General features: G+C 39.6%; 1 protein-coding gene across 1 annotated transcript in view; it reads right to left on the minus strand.

Moving 5' to 3' along the window:
• The window catches only part of GRID2 (glutamate ionotropic receptor delta type subunit 2), a 1,539,079-nt gene that overhangs the window by 190,229 nt on the left and 1,326,810 nt on the right, over positions 1–22,040 (minus strand). The window contains exon 13 of the mRNA XM_044302725.1: positions 9,086–9,281. Coding sequence (XP_044158660.1) covers positions 9,086–9,281 — 196 coding nt within the window. The remainder of the gene's footprint in view (positions 1–9,085; positions 9,282–22,040) is intronic.

Genomic DNA, 22,040 nt, shown 5'->3' on the forward strand with positions numbered 1-22,040 from the left:
TTTGCATAACAAAAACCCTTTTTAAAAAAAGAAAATATTTTTGCATTGCAAAAATCCCAAGACCAATAACTCTTTATTTTTCTTTCTATGGAGATGTGCGAGAACTTAATTTTGAGCAGCAACATTCTCATTTTCAGATACATACCATTTTTGAAATTGCTTTTTAAAAAGTTTTTTAATGGCAGACAAAAAACTGTTTTTTCACATCGCTCACGAGCACCCCAAGATCTGATTTATGGTCAATGGGTGCCAGGCGGAATCCAATCCTTCTCAAACCACTTAACTGTTACTGTTGTTATTAACCATGGCATCTAAGGGGTTAAACAGCTGGCATTATTGGTTCTGCCTATTTAGGCCATTATAGCAGGAGCCCAGCTGTCAAAATAGACTCATATAGCACTTAGACTAGGCAGCTATAAAAAGGTAGTGGCCTAGCCTAAGGTCCATTAATGACCACCATAAAAAAGACTATTGAGGATCACTACAGAGGTAAAGGTTTAAATTTAATTTTTTCTGTATAGCTCTTGAAGAGCAAGTGCAGTAAAGGCTGTTCCTGTAAGTTCAACATACATCATGCATTTTACATACATATAGTTCCAAAATAAAATCTCATAATTAGGCAAGAAGGTATGCAAATGAGCTCTTAGAAAGCTCTGCCTCTTGTGCCACCAGATGTAAGGCAGTCAATAGTCAACCCTATAAATAGGCCTTGAGAAATGACTTTGCTAACAAAAAAGCCAGCACCTCATCTGTACAGAGCAGAGAGTAGTGGGTGAGAGGCCTAGGTCCGGATTTGAGGGGTGCTATCTCTACTTACAGAAAGTGCCTTAGGCTATGTTCACACTAGCATTTCTTTTTTCCAGTATTAAGATCCGTCATAGGATCTCAAAGCCAGAGAAAAACGCTTCTGTTTTGTCTGTCTTCATTGTCAATGGGGACAAAACATAGCTGAACAGAATGGAATGCTCCAAAATGCATTCCGCTGCATTTGTTTGCGTTCCCATACCGGAGAGCAAACCGCAGCAAGCTGCAGTTTTCCTTCCGTTTTGGGATACAGAGTAAAACGGATCCTGCATGACCCAAAATGCAAGTCAATGGGGATGGATCCATTTTTTCTGACACAATAGAAAATGGATCCATCCCCCATTCATTTTCAATGGAGTTCATGATGGATCAGTGTTCAGATAATACAACCGGATCCATTCATAACAGATGCAGACGGTTGCATTATCAGTAACAGAAGCGTTTTGGTGATCCCTGCTGGATCCATCAAAAATGCAAGTGTGAAAGTAGCCTTAATCAGCATGAGTAGGCACCCATATGTAGTTGTAAATTGCTGTTTGGGCACACTGCAGGGATTAGCAGAGAAGGAGTGCAATATGGTTTTTGGAGGGCAGATTTTTGTGGAATGGTTTTCAGGCATCATGAGGTTTTCAACGAGACCCTGAGGTACCCGTACAGTGGAACCCCAAAAAGGTAACTCATTTTAGAAACTACACTCCTCAAGGAATTGAAAGATGTAGTGAGTGCTTTGACCCCCACAAGTGTTTCATATAATTTTTTTAAACACTTGGCTGTTAAAATGAAAAAATTAATTTTTTCTAATAAAATATTGCTTCAGCCCAAGATTTTTCATTTTCACAAGGGGTAACATGAGAAAAAGGACCCCTTTGTTACGCATTTTCTACTGAATATGGCAACACCCCATATGTGGTGGTTAACTGCTGTATGGGCATATGGGTGCTTTTGCATGATAGATTTGCTGGAATGATTTTCAGGTGCCATGTCGCATTTGAAGAGACCCTGAGGCACCCCTACAATAGAAACCTCCAAAAAGTTACCCCATTTTTGAAACTTCCCCCACCCTAATGCATTTTTCAAGGAATGTAGTGAGCCCTTTGACCCAACAGACATTGCATTGAATTTAGAATCCCTCGGCTTTGAACATGGAAAATTACTTTTTTACAAGAAAATGTTGCTTTAGTCCCAGATTTTCCATTTTTAAAGACCTACAGGATAAAAGGGACCTTACCATGTGTAATCCATTTCTTCCTGAATATAACAACCCCTCATATGTAGTCGTAAACTGCTTTATGGGCACACTGCAGGGCCCAGAAGAGAAGAGAAAGAGCACAATGCACATTTGAGGCCCAATGTGGTAATTTACGCATCTTGTACTGACAACTGCAAAGGCTCTCAGGCAAAATAATAAATGGAACCCCCAAGAAGTGACTTGGAATTTTGGAAACTACACCCCTCAAGTAACTTATTGAGTAGAAGTGTGAGCATTTTTTGTCGGTTCTATCTGTTATTTTTGATGGGAGAAAAAGTCCTGCACTTTTTGTCTCTGGCCAAAAATAACTGAAACCTGACAGAATTTAAACAAACTGATAAAAACTGAGTACAACTGAAACACAAAATAAAGGGGTCCTTTTTTTTCATGGACCAGAAAAATGGAATGTTCAACACATATGTGAACACAGCCTAACAAGTAGAGAGTGCCCAAAGTGGACAAATCTTTCAAAATGGGCATGAAAATGTTTGTCATTTTAATATTAAAGGAGCCTGTCTACATCCCAAAAAAACAATGTTATATGATATATCATATTAACAATGGTCTTACCACCACATATGGTAACATGTTTTCTGAAAGTCACAGTGTAACAACAAAAAAGAAAGAATTATATTTTTTTGATCAGGAAAAGTTTTGACCATGTACATGCATATGTGTGCTTAGTTGTAGTTTAGCACTATAAAGTATATGCAATGATTTTACTGGCATGCCAATCAATTTACAGAAAACAAAAATAATTTACAGTGGATATGAAAAGTCTGTTAAAATTTCAGGTTCCTGTGCTGTAAAAAAGACAAAGATAACTTATTTCAGAACTTTTTCCACCTTTAATGTGACCTACAAACTGTACCACTCAATTGAAAAACAAACTGAAATCTTTTAGGTGGAGGGAAAAATAAAAATAAAATAATAATGTGGTTGCATAAGTGTGCACACCCTCTTATAACTGGGGATGTAGCTGTGTTCAGAATTAAGCAATCACATTCAAAATCATGTTAAATAGAAGTCAGCATACACTTGCCATCATTTAAAGTGCCTCTGATTAACCCCAAATAAAGTTCAGCTACTCTAGTTGGTCTTTCCTGAAATTTTCTTAGTTGCATCCCACAGCAAAAGCCATGGTCCACAGAGAGCTCCCAAAGCAGCAGAGGCATCTCATTGTTAAAAGGTATCAGCCAGGAGAAGGGTACAAAAGAATTTCCAAGGCTTTAGATATACCATGGAACACAGTGAACACAGTCTTCATCAAGTGGAGAAAATATGGCACAACAGTGACATTACCAAGAACTGGACGTCCCTACAAAATTGATGAAAAAACAAGAAGAAAACTGATCTGGGAGGCTACCAAGAGGCCTACAGCAACATTAAAGGAGCTGTAGGAATATCTGGCAAGTACTGTCTGTGTGGCACATTTGACAACAATCTCCCGTATTCTTCATATGTCTGGGCTATGGGGTAGAGTGGCAAGACGAAAGCCTTTTCCTATGAAGAAAAACATCCAAGCCAGGCTACATTTTGCAAAAACACATCTGAAGTATCCCAAAAGCATGTGGGAAAAGGTGTTATGGTCTGATCAAACCAAGGTTGAACTTTTTGGCCATAATTCCAAAAGATATGTTTGGCGCAAAAACAACACTGCACATCACCAAAAGAACACCATACCCACAGTGAAGCATGGTGGTGGCATCATCATGCTTTGGGGCTGTTTTTCTTTAGCTGGAACTGGGGCCTTAGTTAAGCTAGAGCGAATTATGAACAGTTCAAAATACCAGTCAATATTGGCACAAAACCTTCAGGCTTCTGCTAGAAAGCTGAACATGAACAGGAACTTCATCTTTCAGCATGCCAACGACCCAAAGCATACATCCAAATCAAAGGAATGGGTTCACCAGAAGAAGATTAAAGTTTTGGAATGGCCCAGCCAGAGTCCAGACCTGAATCCGATTGAAAATCTTTGGGGTGATATGAAGAGGGCTGTGCACAGGAGATGCCCTCGCAATCTGACAGATTTGGAGTGTTTTTGCAAAGAAGAGTGGGCAAATCTTGCAAAGTCAAAATGTGCCATACTGATAGACTCTTACCGAAAAAGACTGAGTGCTGTAATAAAATCAAAAGGTGCTTCAACAAAGTACTAGTTTAAGGGTCTGCACACTTATGCATCCATATTTTATTTTTATATTTTTTCTTCCCTCTACGTAAAAGATTTCAATTTGTTTTTCAATTCAGTTGTACAGTTTATCAGTCACATTAAAGGTGGAAAAAGTTCTAAAATGATTTATCTTTGTCTCATTTTTTTACATCACAGAAACCTGACATTTTAACAGGGGTGTGTAGACTTTTTATATCCACTGCATTTCTCAGACCTGGTATCCCTATGTGCCATGATGTGGAAATTGAATTTGAAAAACTGAAAAACCTTATTTATATTCTGTTTGAAGACAATTTTGGATAGCTTAACCATCATCTTCATCACCCATAAACTAAAGCAAGAAAACAAGACATATGTAATCTAGTAACAGTACTATACAGTGTATTAATAATAGTGTCATATAATTGATATAAAAATGTATAATGCTCACTAGACTCTGGTTTCCTTTTCTTCATTTATGAGAATAAATGTTTTAACATTTTTACTTCTTAACATTTGAAATTATTATTATTTGAGATTCTACATTCAGGCTGTTACATAGAATTGTGGAACAATGGATGGGCGTCAGTGATTGACACAATGGGACAGTTGGATTTGTGGCATTCTGCGGTGTAGCACTCAATACAATAGTATAAATGTATTTACATAACTTTTATAAAATAATGGAGCCTTAATGACTATTCCGGTAAAATAATACATTATGTTTTGTCATGTTATGTGAAATTCTACATTTGCAGAACTTAATGGCATATTTTTCATAACTCAAGATCTAAATTATAACCATTTGTTCTAGGCTTAGGATTACAATAATCTAAACGTTAAAACCTCTAATCATTTTTATAAAAAAATATTTCTTTTAAGTGCACTTAGCTTTATGTTTTCAAATAAAAGATAATGTCTTTATGCTTTTAGGAACTATTTTTATCTATGGAAATCCTCCTGCAGCTACAATACTCTGGACAAGTGTGCATGTCCCCTGTCATATACTTAAAGTGGTTAGCCACTTTCTGATTACTGTCATTCTTCACAATTTTTTATATTACATAAGATATGACATATTGTTGGCCAAGTCTTTTCTACTGTCTGAAAGGAAGTCCTGTCTATGAAATGGTTGCCGATGGAGGAGTTTAGTGCAGGTGCAGTGTGTTTGAATGGAGGAGGCTGAGTGATTTGTTTGATCACATGACCCTCTATCAGTGTCCATCTTATGGACAGGACCTCTGGGGTATGTGAACAGTATGGTAGATTTGCCTGAATCCCAGTTATGTTGTGATTGTCTCTTATGTGACCTAGTAGTGGCTCTAGACAAAGAATGAAAATCAAGGGGGAGAGGGGGCAACTCTGTCTCGTTCTGTTTTGTATTGAAAATGTCACTGAAAGTTGACCGTTCATCTTGACTGATGCAGAGGGGTTCGAGTATAGGTTATGAATACTAGCCATCATTGCCTCCCCCATTCTCGCATGACCCAATGAAAAGCAGCACATTCTTTAAATGATAACAAGTGGTTTATATAGCTGCTGGTAATCTCTAGGCTAGGATATTAGTTTTCTATGTATTGCTAGGTTCTTCTGAAACAATACTGACACCCTGCCAAAAGAAAATAAATGGGTGTCAGAACAGTTCAATCCTAATTATAATTGATGTAGCTACTGGTGTTTCATTTTATAGATCCCTAATGTTCTATCCATTCTTGCCAACTGTAAAGTCATTGTGGAAGTAAAACAGGACATAGTCTCAAATTTTTGTGGGCTCAAGTAAATGTTTTACATTCAGATATATATATAAGACTATTATTCTTAGTTAGGCATTAGGGATTGTATGATGCTAAAAGTGAATAAATTAAAGATTTTAACTGTGAAATGTCCCATTGAATGCCCATATTTGGTACTCTGCCTTTACCAATCAGTTTAAATAAATAAATTAACAAAGCATACCAAATTCTCATACAATTACATTTAATGTTGTATAAAATCTTTCTTATATATGATCAATATAAAAAACAAGACAGAGACAAGTAATGCTGATTAACCACTTCAAGACCTTGACATTTTCTATTTTTGCATTTTAGCTTTTTACTTCCTGCCTTTCCAGAGCCATAACTTTTTTATTTTTCTGTTCATATAGCCGTATGAAGTTTTGTTTTTGTGGGACAAGTTGTAATTTCCATTGGCATCATTTAATATTCCATATACTGTAGTTGGGGGGGGGGGGGGGGAAATGGAATGAATTAGAAAAAAAGTAATTCTGCTATAGTTTTATTGGTTTTATTTTTACAGTGTTCCCTATGTGGTAAAATTGACCGATTAATTTCATTTTCTAAGTCAGTACGATTGCAATGTTTTCACATTTAGTTTTGCTTGATTTTAATACAGAAAAAAAATAGAAAAACAATATTTTTTTCTTTGCATTGTCATATTCTGGCCCCATTACTTTTTTTTTTTAGAGTTATGTCTATGGAGCTGAATAAGGGCTCATTTTTTGCAGAGGAATCTTTAGTTTTTATTGCTGCCATTTTGGAGTGTGTATGACTTTTGATCACTTTTATACATTTTTTAAGGAAGTCCTGAAAAAGTGGCAATTTGGTATATTTTTTTTCCCATTAAGATGTTCACTGTACTGGATAAATATATATTTATATTTTAATGATTTGGGTATATTGGTTGGGGCGCAAAGGATATTTATTTTTTATTGTTTATCTTATTGTTATTTTTATTATAGGGAAAGGGGTGATTTAAATTTTTATAAAACTTTAACAGTTTTTTTTACACTTTTATTAAGTCCCCTTAGGGAGCCTGAACATGCAATTATTAAATCGATTGTCCCATAGACTGTAACAAATTACTATTGCAGCTTATGGGACATTCAATATTTTCCTATGGAGCCTTGCCACTGTATAAAATTTATACAGTGAAAATTAATCTTACCTTCCAAATCCTCTGGGGCATTTTTGTCCAAAACAATAACACTTTCTAAAACTATGATGTCTTGTTGAAAGACATAAAGAACAACATTGTCTGAAATTCCAAAATATGACAAAAACACCTTGAAAACTACAAGTGATTAATATCTTCTACCCTGTTCTCAGCTGCTCTGAATCACTTCTGACAGATTAGTTATTGTACTGCCTGAAGAGCTTTTACATTGGATATTGCTTGTATTTTTTATAGTTTGACAGCCATTGCCAGTCCTCAGCTCTAATTCTGCGCATGCATTCTTCTCTTCTCCTGCCATAATAATTTATTTTTATGCATTTTTTGTTTATAATGAATGATCCATTATGCCGTCATTGTAACATCATGTGCCTCCCACTGTTCAATGAATAAATCTCAGATGTAAATGATATATAAATTCATATTTTAGATATATGTTTTTATAATACAATAATGAGCTTAATGACCAAACAAATTTAAAGAGGTTGTTAGAGCACAGGTATTAGTGGTATATTGAAATTATATGCCAAGGCCACCAATGTCCCATGGATAGTGGATCAGAAAAAGTCACACTGAGTTTGCAGTGTCAGTGATGTTAAGAAAGTACTTTTGGGGTCAATAATCAAAATGGTGTAAAGTAGAACTGGCTTATTTGCCCATAGCAACCAATCAGATTCGACCATTCATTTTCCAAAGGAGCTGTGAAAAATGAAAGGTGGAATCTGATTGGTTGCAACTTGCCAGTTCTACTTTACACCAGTTTGATAAATTACCTCATTTGTTTCTCTTCAGTAGTGTAGAGCGTGAATATTCGAATAGCGAATTTTAATCGTCACTTTGAAAATTCGCGAATATTTAGAATATAGTGTTACATATTCATAATGACGAATATTAATCTTTTTTTTTTTTTAGCTTGACACGTGATTCCTCCCTGCTTCTTGCTTGTGGGCCAATTAAATTATTAGCCCACAAGCAAGAAGCAGGGAGGAATCATATGTTCTCTTCAGATGGAAAAAAAATGATGAATATTCTAAAAAACTAATATATAGCATTATATTGAATATAGTGCTTTATATTAGTTTTTTAGAATATTTGTCATTTTTTTCCATCTGAAGTGATGATTCCTCCCTGCTTAAGTTGCTTGTGAGCCAATGACTCATTGGCCTACAAGCAAAAAGCAGGGAGGAATCATGTGTTCAGATGGAAAAAATGACAAATATTCTAAAAACTAATCTATAGCACTATATTCTATAGTGCTATATATTCATTTTTGACCCATGCCTGTACTGAGTGTGCAATATTCGCATATTAAGCGATCATTAAATTGCCAATTTTCAAGTAAAAAAAAAGAATGTAGAATATAACAAATATACGAATTTGCGAATATATGACGAATATTCTACAAAATATTTGCTAAATATCACAAATTCAAATATGACCCCTGCCGCTCATCACTACTGAAATTGACAATACTGAAAAGACTATGTAGTGTCCAAATAAAACCCAATAGACATCAATATGAGACAAAAATAATCAACATTCAACAGTTATCAGATATCAGTGTGACAAAGGTGGCATTTTTCAGAGATATGCTACAAATATCATTACCTACACCTCCCTTTTAAGATATCACTTGACCTATTATTTGTCATTCAAGATGGCAGAATCAGTTCTCAGGGTTTAATGTTCTATATGCATTTTGAAGACTTGTTGGCAAAAAATAATTTGCTGGCTTTGCATGCTACCATTTATCTTTGGCAACATTTGCCTGATGCCTTCTGGGAAACCACTGGTCAGGTTCCAAGGAACCTTGATAGAGAATAAAACTTATACATGATATTCTCTTATGAATCGTAAATCTTTACATCTACTATTCAATCATAGATGACAATACATTATGGCATTTCATGCAGAAAAAAAAATTGTTTTACCTTTTGTATGCCCTCTAGAGATTCCTGGACATTATTCTCTGTTCCATTGCTCTTGTTAATCATCCGCCACATTTGTGAATACATGCTGTCCCGCTCAAATGGATTCATACCTTTCACCCGAACATGATCATATACAGCAGAATCCAAGACTGTGCCATAAGGAATATCTGTTTGTCTTGAAAGATCCTGGAGAGACCTAACAAAAGAGTTTTAGATTAATTAATAGCTAAATGCTATGCATCTTACTTTTAATTCTGTGCAAGGAAAAATGTTAACGATGCTTTACAGTAATAAAATTTTTATGACAGCCAATTTTTTAGGAAGGTTGTCATCCTTTAAATAATCCATCGATGAATGCCATTTTAGCAAAATCTTAAGTTTCCTTACCATGGAGGACTTGCAATTAATCTCCATACAAAGCTAGTCTCTTTAAGAGACCTAGCACACCCTTTAAATCTTAGCATACTAAGGAATTAATTACATACAGTCAACTGAAAGTTTAAAACAGTTACTTTTTTATTGCAGAGTGATATAAAGGGTAGTGTTGAGCAAAGCGAAGTGCTCAAAGTGGAATTAGCCAATCTGCAGATAGCCATCTCCTGTGATGTTACAGCCCTATAAAACCCTCATCCCACGCTTCTCTGCCATTGTCCTGTGAGCTGAGCATAAGGGCTTTCGTGGCAATCGCTCATGTTCTATGGTCAATGTTGCTGAAAACTATTAATAGAAAAATTTTGGTAAGGGAGAGTGCAGGGACAGTGCAGGGAGAATGTGGAGAGAGTGCAGGGAGACTTATTTTGCATCAGTTTTATTTATTCCTACATTTACTCATTCTGACATCACCCATAAACTAAGATATGTAATTCACTACCGATAAGATAGAATTCTTTGTTATCCCATTGCCAGCATGCCAACCTATATTATCTAGTCTGCACCTCTTATTGGTCAGGTCTTAATGATGACCATCCTCATCTTTTGTTAGCTTTACCTCTCCAAACCATCCTTCAAAGTCTCCATATGCTAGAAAAGTCAGCAAGATTCAAAGAGAGGAGAAGCTGGATGTTCCTAATTACATATTCTCAAATTGACAGAAGAAAAGGCAGCACAAGTAGACAGGACCAACACAAGTAGGCAGGAATAACAGAAGTAGGCAGGGCCAGCAAAACCATAGTGCAACACAAAATACTGCTTCAGCAGAACCAAATACCAAAATGTAGCACAAAATACTGCCACCTTCACCACAGTATTCAACTGTATCACTGTCTGAAGGACGGTGATAAAGTTGAGTTCAGGAGGACACCTGCGGCCATTTATCATGTGCATAAGTACCCGATGCTCCTACATTAATTAATGCTGAGATCATTATGTACCCAGGCAGCGGCCATGAGAAGAGCTTGGGTGGCCCTCTGGGCATCAACCCACTGGGAACTTTCACTGTAGGGACCTGATTTTGGTTTAAAAAACTGCATCAAAAAGCCTGTATATGTGGCAGGATCCTAAGGTTGCAAGCAGTAATAAACTGAGTTTATGTCTACCAACCAGAGCAGGCAGCTAGTTCTATATTCAGAGACTGTGAACGCACTGGGATTGTAAAAATAAAATTGAGTTATGCTTTCGGTATCCAGTAGAAGATGCTGTTTGTATGCATTTGACACATCATTTGACAACTATTCTAAGTAATTAACTAAATGCATTAAATCAATTGGCAATCATAACATTTACCAAATGCTCTATATTAATGTGGAATTCATTAACACCATCTATGAATGTGAGGCGCGTATGTCCCACACATCAGTTAAATATCAGCCAAAAGTCACTGAGGATCACTTATTTTAGAGCAGACATTTTGCATTTATGATTTTAGCAGGCAGTGTTTTTCTTTTAGAAGGTATATGCTTATGTCACATTACTTAAAAACAGTTGAGAAATACATTTTATGGAAAAGTACAGTATGATAGAATTTCCCTTTAAATATTCTTATCAGTTGACTGAGCAGCAAATGTCAATGTGATCAATACACTTCTATTAAATATGACATTTTCCATGCACTAAATATTTTCATTATTTTGTACTGAACTCTACACCTGCATATCATATTTTACAATATATGACCTATTAAACCTCTGCAACAGGCGCCCTACAACTAGGGCCCTACTATAAATTGAGTCCCAGTTGTAGGAATGCCGAGTGGTATAGTGCGTAGAGCACCCGAGCACAAAGGAAGTTAATGGGAGAATGTGAGCATTAAAACAGGCACCCCCTGCTCTGAAGAGGGGAGGGTGTCTGGTTCATAAGAAAAGGATGGAAACACCACCAAAATGGTTCGGGAACAGCATGGGGAGGATGGTTGGATACATCTTGGACTCCAAGGTCGCTGCTGGGAACGATGTCCGAGTAGTATGCCACTTTTACAGACAACAATACGCACAAAACCGAAGAAAAAAAATCAATTTTAGATGGAGGAAAACATTCTTTCCTGTTTATTTACTTGTATAGAAACTGCAAGTGCTGCCAAAAATTACAAGGAAGTGGCGATCCGATACAACCTGTATATCACATAATGGGGGGCCTCATTCCACATTCTGGTACAATTGTTCAGGTAGCGGGACTCCTACACTCATAAAGCCTATGCACTAAGGGAAAGGGCTGCCAAAAATTACAATGAACCAGCTCTTCAATACACCCTTTATTACACATAAAGGAGTGCATCATACACACCCTTGAAAAATTATGATTGATTGCCTGCTGGTGACCGTCAAAAACATTAGGAGCAAGGGCCTGCTGGTGACACTCTAAAACATTACAGGCGAGGGCCTGCTGCTGAGCTGACCATCTAAAACATTTGGGGTGAGGGTCTGCTGCAGAATTGACGCTTGAAAACATTAGGGGCAAATGCCTGCTGCCGATCTGAGCATCGAAAATATTATGGGTGAGTGCCTGCTGCTGAGCTGACATTGAAAAAATTACGGGCGAGTGCCTGCTGAATAGCTAACCATTAAAAAAATTATGGGTGAGGGCATGCTGGTGAGCTGACTCTGTAAAAGATTATAGTTGAGGGCCTGCTGGTGAGCTGACCCTCAAAAATATTATATGCAAGGGCCTGCAGATGAGCTGACCCTCTAAAAGATTGTAGGTGGGGGCCTGCTGGTGATCTGACCCTCAAAAACATTACATGCGAGGGGATGCAGGTGAGCTGAACCTCTAAAAGATTTTAGGTGAGGGCCTGTTGGTGAGCTGACACTCTAAAACATTATGGTTGAGGGCCTGCTTGTGAGCTGAACCTCCAAAACATTAGATGAGAGGGTCTGCAGGTGAGCTGGCCCTCTAAAAGATTGTAGGTGAGGGTCTGCTGGTGAGCCGACCCTCAAAAACATTATATGCGAGGGCCTGCAGGTGAGCTGACCCTCTACAACATTAGGAGCGAGGGCAGACTAATAAGATTGCTGATATGATGGAAGAGGAGGAGGACGAGAAAAGGAAGATTGAACCATATACCCTTTTTTGTGGTGGAAGGGGTGCATGGGAATACAGGTATTCAGTACATTATAAAAAACACTTTTAAAGTAGTGTTGGTCACGAATATTCTAATCGCAAATTTTTATCACGAATATTGGCACTTTGAGAATTCACGAATATCTAGAATACAGTGCTATATCTTCGTAATTGGGAATATTCTAGATTTTTTTTAAATCAGTACCCATGATCCCTCACTGCTTCTTGCTTGTGGGCAGATGAGAAGGCTGCAATATCATTGACTTTAGAAGTCGTGTTGATGGCAAATTTTCGTATATTGCCGATTTTTGCAATCAAGAAAATAATGACTGGAGATCACGAATTGTGAATATATGATGAATATTCACCCAAATATTCGTAAATATTGCCCTGTCGCTCATCACTAATTTAAAGTGCCTTTATATTCAGCCGCTTTCCTCTGGTGGAGTAAAGAAGTCAGGGGCAATCCAGGTTTTGTTCATTTTGATAAGAGTAAACCTGTCAGCATTTTCAGTTGACAGGCGGATGCGCTTATCAGTTATTATGATATACAGAACTACGTACGGGTTAAATTATTACCGGTTTACACAACTCCTTCATGACTCTGGACATAAAGGGGGTGCCCTGGTCGGTAAGTATCTATTTCAGTATACCAGTACGGGTAGACATGTTAGACAATTCTCGTGCTATGATCTTGGACGAGGTGTTTCAGGATAGCGGGTGGTATAATCCAACACCACCAGGATATACTGATGCCCCCTAGCGGACTTTACTAAAGGGCCAACCAAATCCATGGCGATCCTGTCAAAAGGAACCTCTATGATAGGTAGAGGAACCAGTGGACTTCTGAAATTTGCACCTTTGTACCTCACTATACACACCAGGCCAGAAAAATCTCTGGAAAATACTCTCTCTGTTTTTTTTCACAGCCTAGGTGATTCCGCAAGCACATGCTTATGAGCTAGGTCTAATACCATTCTACAGTATGGCTGTGGCACCACAAGCTGCTCAACAACTTCCCCATGTATTTTATCATCCTGGTACAACAATTCTTGGTCAATAGCCATGTGAAGGAACATTTTATCAGCCCCTGGGAATTGAGGCAAACCATTTATGACCTTAACATTTTCCCTGGCCTTTAATAGCGTGGGATCTCTGAATTGGGCCGTGCCAAAATTATCTTGGGATACCTCTAAATCCGGCATATCTCCACTTTCCTCCGGCTCTTTGGTTTCACCAGCAAGAACCTCTAAGGGAAAATTATTGGGTTCGGTGGTCACCCCTACTGCTGGCACCTCAGCATCTTGGTCAAAGGGCACAGGGCTTATCACAGGGCACACATTATTGTCATCAGGGACCCTTACAGTGGAACGCACACTTTTCAACCCCCACAAGTCCCAGAACAATGGAAAGTCTCTCCCCAGGATCACACTATGCATCCGAGACTTGACCACGCCCACTTCATGACAGGCAGTTCCACATTCAGTCTCTAGTGTGATCAAAGCTGTGGGGTATTCTTTAGTGTCCCCATGAATACATAACACCCCAAATGCAATGTCCTCTGAATGCCCCTGGGTCTACCAGACTCGCATGCACTAGGGTAACTAAACTTCCAGAGTCCAGTAGAGCATTAACAGTACATCCGTTCACTTGGATAGCATGCATTTGCTGTTCAGTCTCAGACACAGTTTCAGCAGAACAAACAGGTCATGCAAACAGAGACAGTCGTCTGGCTGTATCACACTCCATAGGCTCAGCAGTCAGAGGACAGCTTGCAGCAATATGACCATATCCATAACACTGCCAACACTGTATGCGGCCCTGGTCCCCAAATTTAGAACAGGTTCTGGACATCTGGGTCCCTCTGGAACCTTCAGTCAGTAATTCCCCCTCTGAGCCACCTCCCTTAATGGCACTTTTTACCCCTTTATGAAAAGGAACAGTCTTACCGGGCGGTCCGTGTGTTTTACTGTTCCGAGGGTTAGTGTCCAGGATGCACTTCTTGGAGTAGATCCTCAGTCAGTCTATATCTTTCAAGTAGGTTGAACTAGCACTGGATCCTTGGTGGTAAGGAACAGATATGCCTGTCCAGCACCACTCTCTCAACGATCTGTCCAGGGGTTGACGTCTCTGGTTGCAGCCACTTTCGCACCAGGTGAATAAGGTCATACATCTGCGATGGAGCAGGTAGGTCCAATTGTGCAACCGTCATGCATGGACATTCATATTGACTTCACCCTTTTTCTTAGCATAGTCCTTGGCATCCTGCTCGCTCAGGTCAAAGTACGCCTTTTGCAGTTCTCCAGTTAGCCAAGGAGCCACCACATTGGCCCACTGGTCTGCAGGTAACTTTTCACTCTCTGCCGCTCGCTCAAACACCATGAGGTAGGCCTTGATGTCATCAGTGGGGGTCATCTTCTGCAAAGAGGTCTGTACTGCAGCATGAACCTTTAAAAGCGGCTCTTGAGGCCTATGGACTGCCAAACTCTTTATCTGCTCCTGCAGCTGCCGGTTAATCTGCTGCTGTTTCTTTAAGGCCAGCTTGTTGGATTCCACAAGCAATGAATTGGTTTCCGCCTTGCCCCTAGCAACCGTTTTCAGCTTGGAGCTGTTAAAGTCCCTTGTATCCCTGCATTTCTCTTTAAGACTGTGCCTGTATCCTCCACCATATGTGGGAATCAGCTCTGCTAGAGGCAGGATTGGCCTGCCTGAACAGTCAGAGACAGTGACACTCGAGTTGAAGTTCAAAGAAAGTCCCACTTTATTGTGTTTTCCAAAAACAGAAACAAAAGGCCTTTACATTTTAGGCAAAACACAAAATAAAAGCCTGCTCGTCTAAGCACTAACTAAACAGTATTTTACTCACTGTCCTAATCATGACACTGTCCGCCTTGCAGCTCATTACAGCGAACTCCTCGCACACACCAGCATATCAGTCCCAGGTTTTAGGCCCAGACTCTCTGCCTAGGTTCTCTTTATGCAACTGGTGTAGGTACAGCTAATCAGAGACAGCAGGCTAGAACTCTTCCCAGAAGTGGACTGCGGATTGGGGAACCTGCCCAACTCTTCTCCAATCCAAAACTCCAGGCCCTATACCGGCTTTTCTACAAAGCCACTTCAGGAAAGCTTGGCTTTCCACTACATACTGGGCATTCCCTAGAGCTTAAGCTGCATATGACAGGATTCTGGGGGAAAAGTACCTGCCATCAATCACTCTACCTGTCACTGTCTCACAATATATATATATATATATATATATATATATATAAATCAGCAAATTTCTTGAAACTCATTTCAAGTCTGATTCTGACAAATTGCTCAGAAAATTCGATTTGGACACAAATACATTTGACCCAAATCAAAAGTGCTCATATTGCCCTGAAAATTTGTGAATGACACTCTGAGCTTTCCTATGACTATATCCAATCCCTTTCAAGCTCTTTAATGCCAAGTTAGCATTTATAACGTAAAAAAGTGACAGTGACAAATATAGTATATGGGTAGATGGATGGCAGCCAGTGATAGTAAACAGCCTGTTTAATATAACACACCGCATTGTCAGATTTTATCCTCAAATTAAAACATGGTCCACAAATTATCAAATTTTTATTACATTGGTGGAAGATCACTTCTTTACTATCTTATGACCTGTAAACTGGTGGCCGCAATTTTTAAAGATTTGTTTGTATCAAATCACAAAAGAATTTTTAGAATCAGCTTAAATCAGAATTTTGGGGAAACTGAAGACCAATTTGTTGAGAATCACATTTCCTATCTCTAGAAGCCATTTGAGAATATTCCAAATGCATGGCTTTGTTGAAAGTTAGATGGGTTGGTGGAAACTGTATCAATGCCACAAGCAACCAGTGGAACATATGTATCAACCAATGTAAGCAATTAACACACTATCTTACAGTTAGACATAAATTATGTGGAATGTTCCATACTCGGAAGAATTAGTACCTGGACGTGGACTAAAGCATCTAATTGGAATTATAATAGTCATCACCACAGAACTTGAGATCCAGTTAAAGTAATAATATTAATAGTCCTTTTTAACAAGCAATCGGTGATGTCAAGAGAGATAAAAACTAAGAAAAACCTTCTTTCCTGAAACAGAAAAATCACGCTTATGTACAAATATAATGATGTTATTAAAATACGCTGTCGCTACTGCCTGCAAGCTAGAAAGCAATTAGTTACCAAATAATTAGAGAAAGAACAGCTCTGGCCAAACATTTGTAATCACTGCTTTAACTATATCTCTCTACAGCCTACATTGCAGCACACTATTCCAGGAATTCAATTGCATTCTTTAAAGTCAGGTCAAAACAGTTCAATTCATGAAAAGGTTTAATTGAATTATGTAAATATAGTAGAGAAAGTTTAAGAGGGCCTGTCAACAAAAAAATGCAATGCATTCTAAAAGCTACATGTTATAGAGCAGGAGAAGCCAAGCAGATTGATATATATTTTTGTGGGAAAATATTCAGTAAAACTTGAAATTTGTAGATTTATATCTTTGAGTTTTATAAGAGCTATTGGTACAGGAGGGAAGAGTTATCAGTGATATCTCTGTATGAACAATTTGTATGTGCACAATGCTATCACTGATAAAGTAAAGATGTAAATGTGTAAAATGTATAAAAAATGCAGGATTTACTGAATCTTTACCCACAAATATATATATATATATATATATATATATATATATATTGTAGAAAGGCACAAGGGACCATCATAGATGGAAGATATGTGTCACCGAGGTTCCTGGCCTCGGTGAAGTAGGAGCCAGTAGTGTATATGTCCGCAGCAGTTGCTGATGAACACTTTGATAGTTAGCATAGCTGTGAAAAGCTAATCCGGGCCGGATCTTACTGGGAGCAGCCAAAGTGCATGCTGGGTTGGCTGTTCCCCATGGTCCAGGCCGGGTTTTGACGGGCTTACAAAAAGTCAGCCAGCAGGGTCAGTGGTGTGATTACCTGGCTGATGGTGGAGCTCTGTGTAGCTGTGTGTTTTTGGAGCTGAGTGAAAACCAGAGGGTCTCTGCCGAGAGACAAAGGACAAAGCAAGGTTCCCATCTACTCTGTGGGGAGTACGGTACTATGCCCTAAAACTTTCTATGTCATTGTTCAGATTCAAGACTGAATTGTTTTTCTTTAAGTGTCGGCTGAAGTAAGCTCATCACTACCGCCTGTTGAATTGTGGAATGCCAAAAATAAAATACATTTATTACTTTGATTTCCACCACTAAAAGGCTACTGTGTATTTATCTGAAGGCTACCATTTGGGAAATCCCTACAATTGGTGTCGGATGCGGGCACACCCAGGATTGCTTGAAGCAGCAACAAGTTAAATGTCAGAAGCTGTTTTTTCCCTCTGGTTGGACTCTTAAAGGGCCAGTAGCCTAAATTACTGAATGCATTTTTGCTGAAAGGAAGTTTTTCAATTGATGTCCTGGGTTAAAGCAGCAGCGGAGCTTCAACAAGAGTCAATGAAAATGGAGGATCTTATCAAGCAGATGGTGCAGAGCAATCTACAGCAGCAACAGGCATTGGAGCAACAACGGCAGGCTAATGCCCATCAGCAGGAGACCAACCGCCTACTGGCAGAGCAAATTGCAACCCTAAGAGAGAGGGTGGCAGCACAACCAGCGGGGTATGTGGCTGAACAGAATGTGGGCGGAAGAAAAAACGGGCAATCTGCCTTACAAAAAATGACCGCAGAGGATGATGTAGAAGCCTTCCTCACTGTCTTTGAGAGACTACCAGCTGAGCAATGGGCCGAGGTGCTGGCCCCCTTCTTCTCAGGCGAACCCCAGAAGGCGTATTATGACTTATCATTGCAGGATGCACGGGAATACTCCCGACTAAAGACAGAACTATTGGCACGTCTGGGGGTAACCATCACCGTCCGAGCTCAGAGGGTGCACCAGTGGGGGTTTCAGAGAGGCAAGCCTCCCAGGTCCCAAATGTTTGATCTACTGCACCTTGTCCAAAAATGGCTACAGCCGGATGTCTGTTCCCCAGCCAAAATGGTGGAGCGCGTCGTAATGGACCGATTCCTGCATGCTCTCTCTAAGCCGGTACAGTGCTGGGTTGCACAAGGAAATCCGCAGACTGCAGATGACTTAATTGGCTTGGTAGAGAGGTACTATGCCATAGAGCCAACCATAGCTGCTTCAGGATCCTTGAACTCCCCCTACTGGAAGGCACGGGTGACACTGAAGTGCAGAAAAAGGGACTAAAACCCCCCTGGGGTGGACGTTATGAGGCCAAGAGTCTGATCAGAACCAACAACACGGCCGTCCTTAAGAGAGGTCATCTGCTGGAGGTGCCGTGGCCTGGGACATATGGCAGCCCAATGTCCCATCAGCCCAGAACAAATGGACTGTTCTGTGGGGAGACAAACCTCCCTGTTTGCGTGTAGTGCGGTTCCTAATGTTAAGGAAGGACTCCCTTTTTGTACAATTAATGTGAAGGCAACCCCACAAAGGGACTTCTGGACTCGGGGAGCCTTGTCACATAAATCTCTTCCTATAACACATAGGAGGAGATTTATCAAAACTGGTTTAAAGTAGTTTTTGTGCGCGACATGGGAAATTGAAGAAGCTGGATCCAGCACCAAAAAACGTAGCCAACGCCTTTTGACTTACAAGGGTTTTAATGTCATATCCGGTTTCTTCATTTTTGATATAATAAAACCAGATCCATTCTGAATGGATGCAGACAGTTGTATTATAATAACGGAAGCGTTTTGAGATCCTATGTCGGATCTCAAAACCAAACAGCAAAAACATAGGTGTAAGGGTACTTTCACACTTGCGGCAGGACGGTTCCGGTAGGCTGTTCACCCCGTCGGATCCGTCCTTCCGCTGTTTCGCCATGCCGCCGGACCGCCGCTCCGTCCCCATTGACTATAATGGGGACGGGGCGGCGCTTCGGCGCAGTATGGCAGTTTGCGGTCAGAGGCTGCCGGACTAAAAAGTCAGACATGCAGGACTTTTAGTCCGGCAGCCTTTCGCCGTGCACTGCCGTACTGCGCCGGAGCGCCGCCCCGTCCCCATTATAGTCAATGGGAAACAGCGGAAGGACGGATCCGACAGGGTGAACAGCCTGTCGGATCCGTCCTGCCGCAAGTGTGAAAGTAGCCTAAAAGTAGCCTTAAAGAAAAACCTCTGTACATGTAATGACTGGCCTCAGCAGTAACATCTAGAGATGTGCGTAGTTATGGAAAATTCGATTTGGCTGCTTCGCCGAACTTCACAAAGAAGTTTGCTTTGTGACGAATTTGCGCCCATATAATTGAACCCCTCAGATGCCACGTTCATCACGGATGGTGGCATCTGAGGCTACCATTTAGGTTTTTCAGGGGTTAATCAGGGTAAAAAGAAGAATAAATACCTTATCCATTTGATCGCCTGTTGTGGCCTCTTCGCACACAAATGGATGATGTATTTTTTTTACCAAAAAAGATCACCTGTAAAGTTGACTAGTAAATGGTTCAAAATATATGGAAACTAAGTTTTATGAAATAAAAAACCCTAAGTTTATAAAAATACCCTTTTCCATGAAAGAAAAATGCTACATATTTGGTATCGCTATGTCATAATGACCTACACTACACAATTATCATGCAATTTATCTTGTATGGTGAACTGTGTAAAAAAATAAAAAAAAAACAGACAGCCCTTTACACAAGCACAAGTTACCTTTCTGCTTTCTTCTTCATGATGGTTGGCATGCTGCTTAGTGAATTGACTGTAAGGCATTTCTGTGTTAAATAAAAATGCCTAGTGAAATATTAACAATAATATTTATTTGTAGTGCACCACTGAGAAACTACTTCACTCCCACTGTGTCTTTGTTACTATATTTTATTATTTTTTCCTCTAAGATTCTTGATTATAACCGTTTTTTTCCAGTCCAACATTGCATCACATTAGAGGGATTATCCAGGAAAATATATTTATGACTTATCCTTGGGATAGGTCATCAGTATCAGATATGCAGGTGTGACACCTGGTGTGACACCTGGAACCCCCGCCGATCAGCTGTTAAAAGAGGCGCTGCAGGCTCTTTCTAGGTCATGTGACATCCCTGTACATCAGTCACATGGCCTAGTTCAGGGATGGGCAAACTGTGGCTCTCCAGCTGTTGTAAAACTACAACTCCCAGTATGCCCAGTATGCAGCAGGGCATGATGGAATTTGTAGTTTGACAACAGCTGGAGAGCTGCAGTTTGCCCATCACTGGTCTAGTTGCAGCTCAGCCTGGTTCAAGTGAATGGTGCTGAGCTACAATACCAACCACTGCCACCAAGGGTGGATTGACCATAGACCTCACAGGGAAATTCATCCATCCAGCGGAAGTTTTTGGGGATGCATTTTGTGCTGTAGGCAGTATTTTATGATTGACTGTGGTATTTGGCACTGTTGGGTGGTATAATATGCCACAATATGGTATTGCTGGCCCTGCCTTCCATCGATTTGGACCCAACTACAAAACAGGGCCACTTTTAGCATTTTTTCCAGGGCCACTTTAAGTTCCCAGTCTGCCACTATACTATGAACCCTTGCCAGTGAGTTCCGTGAGGAGTGGCATGTTGCCCCATCTTGTTGGAAAAAGCAGGACATTTTTTCTTCTGCAGCATCACTGTTGAAGATCTTCAAGCAGCATCAACCAATATAATCCGACGTGCCCAAAGATGCATAGCCCTAAACAGGGACCACTTTCATGATCTTTTGTGATTTGTGAGTAAAAAAAAAGCACTTGCTCGTTCATCTTGTTATAGTATTGCTGGAGGCGGGCTACTTTTTCATGGGCTACTATTATTAGAGTAAAATGCCTATTTTTTTAAACTTATGAGCCACTTTCTTTACTCCAGCCCCTTCCTGCACTAATCATTCACTCTCAAGTCACTGCTAAAAGGACAGAGTAGCAGTACTGGATAAAGGGTGCAAAGGAAGGCTTATTTTAATTTTTATTATTTTAAAAGCATTCCTGCAGTTTGTTCCCCCATAAAATAATTATGAGTAAGGCAAACCCCATTAAGCTCAATACTTGTATAATAAAATTACATATGTAAGAGGGATCATTCTCCCTTACATCTTTTTTGCTGGAAAAAGAGGATTGGGGTGTGGATTTAGGAAAAGAGGAATACATTCCCTTCCCCCGTGAGTCACACTCCCATCATCCGTTTCATCTAAAAATTATGGATCTCAGGGTACTTATAGTGAATTATAGTCCTAAACTAAATAATATCATGATCTCCCCCATCCAAACATATGGACAACTTCTCTTACATTAGCATGTGTGTTTTCACATACATGAACACTTAGGCAAACACATAGGAAAGCTTTACATACTCTCACGCACTTGTTTTACACATAGACAAGCATACTGTACTTCTAAACTCATACTTCTACCCACACAGGTCTACTTTCTTTTACACACATAAAGCT

The sequence above is a fragment of the Bufo gargarizans genome, chromosome 1 (assembly GCF_014858855.1).
Source record: "Bufo gargarizans isolate SCDJY-AF-19 chromosome 1, ASM1485885v1, whole genome shotgun sequence".
Classification (NCBI taxonomy): domain Eukaryota; kingdom Metazoa; phylum Chordata; class Amphibia; order Anura; family Bufonidae; genus Bufo; species Bufo gargarizans.